Source organism: Echinops telfairi, unplaced genomic scaffold (assembly GCF_000313985.2).
Source record: "Echinops telfairi isolate 266 unplaced genomic scaffold, ASM31398v2 ScPeMD7_7467;HRSCAF=8505_1, whole genome shotgun sequence".
NCBI classification, from domain to species: domain Eukaryota; kingdom Metazoa; phylum Chordata; class Mammalia; order Afrosoricida; family Tenrecidae; genus Echinops; species Echinops telfairi.
In genome coordinates, this window is record NW_022111368.1 from 23,944,437 (window position 1) to 23,946,029 (window position 1,593).

Here is a 1,593-nt window from a genome sequence, read left to right on the forward strand (position 1 = left end):
TGAGACTAAAATGATGCAAGTACTTTCTTAAATGTGTAAAGAAAGGAACACAGTCTGAATTATTTTTCTATGGTGGGAGGTGTAATTTATGGTGAATCCTCTTTCTCCTGCTCCTGGTGGCATCTGCTGTGTGCTCGTAAGGTGCTTGGAGACAGCCTGTGGCTGTGGAATGTGTGTTCTCTGGCTTACGGAGGGACTAAGGCATCCGTTCTAACTTTCTGAGGCGGCTTTGTGGGTTACAGGTTGGGTAACTAAACGTGAGGTCAGCAGTTTGAAAGCCCCAGGTGCTTCTTGGGAGGAAGATGAAGCTTTCTACTCTTATTAGCCTAGGAAACCCACAGGGGCAGTTCTCTTCTGTCCTATAGGGTTACTATGAGTCAAAATTGAGTCGATGTCTGAGTGTTGGCTTTTTTTAATTTTTTTATCTTAGGTGACGTAGTTAGGTCATCAGTTAAACAATCTATTGAAGTAGTAAACTGTTTTATAAGGTAGACCAGTAAGTAGGTGGGCCTTTTAAGTCCATGTGTTCCAACTAGTACATAAGAAAGTCTGCAGCTTCCTCTTGTAGGAAGTGGTGCTCAGTATCTCAGGTTGAAAAACACCAAGCTTTCATCTAGTTTTGGAACAAGTTGGAAACCAGTCATACAGTTGACCGAGCCATGTGCATTGATTTACAGCCTGCCTGAGAGAATATATCTAGGGCAACGGCTACCCGATATGTCTGTGCCCAGGGCATACTTTAGAAGTTTAGCTGCACAAGCTAGCAGTCAGTACAGCCTGGCCCTGAGTCCAGTCTGGAACAGCTCTGTGGTCATCACACCATTGCTCATTTGCCTGTTGCTGTGGGGGTCCATTTGTTCTGGTTCTATATTTACAAATTGTTGATTGTGCATTTTCTCATTGGTGCACACCGACCAATGCTGCCTTAACTGTTTATTTGCAGCCGCTCACATGCCCCATGTCTGTGTGGCTGCCCAACCTAACAATTTGTTCAACAAATACTACCACTACCACCAAGATAATTCCAGCTCACAGTGACCCCGTTTGTGTCAGAGTAGCGCCCTGTCCCATCACGTTCTCCGGGGCCAGTTTTTAGGGTTGACTGGGGAACGAACCATCAAGCCATTGTCCACAGTGGCGGCCCCCCCCAGCAACAGGTGCAGGCTCCAGGTTCTGTGTGTCTTCAACACTTGTGGTTTGCATCTGAGTTGGGATGAACATGGTACCTCGTTGTGGTTTTGATTAACGAGAGTCTTAGTGGTGCTGTTGTTAAGCACTCAGCTGCTAACCTACAGGTGGGTGGGTCAAATTCACCAGCTGCTCCTTCGGAGAAAAATGTGGCAGTCTGCTTCCAAAAAGATTCCTAACCTCAGAGAAGTTGCAGGGGGTGGGGGCGGCGATGGCGATCTGTTCTGTTCTCTGGGGTCACTGTGAGTCGGAGTCGACTCAATGGCAGTGGGTTTGGTTTTGGGTAATGATGAATGATGTTGGGCATAATCTGTGTGTGCCGCCTGGTTCCTGGGAGCTCTTTTGGCCTGGTGGGTACATATTTTGCTACTAACTACAAGGTCAGTGGTTTGACCCCACTAGCTG

The 1,593-nt window shown here is 47.1% G+C and overlaps 1 protein-coding gene across 1 annotated transcript in view; it reads left to right on the forward strand.

Moving 5' to 3' along the window:
* Positions 1 to 1,213: 1,213 nt before the first annotated feature.
* TBC1D8 (TBC1 domain family member 8) overlaps positions 1,214 to 1,593 on the forward strand; it is a 106,304-nt gene continuing 105,924 nt past the window's right edge. The window contains exon 1 of the mRNA XM_004704337.2: positions 1,214 to 1,222. Within this exon, the coding sequence (XP_004704394.2) occupies positions 1,214 to 1,222 (9 nt within the window). The remainder of the gene's footprint in view (positions 1,223 to 1,593) is intronic.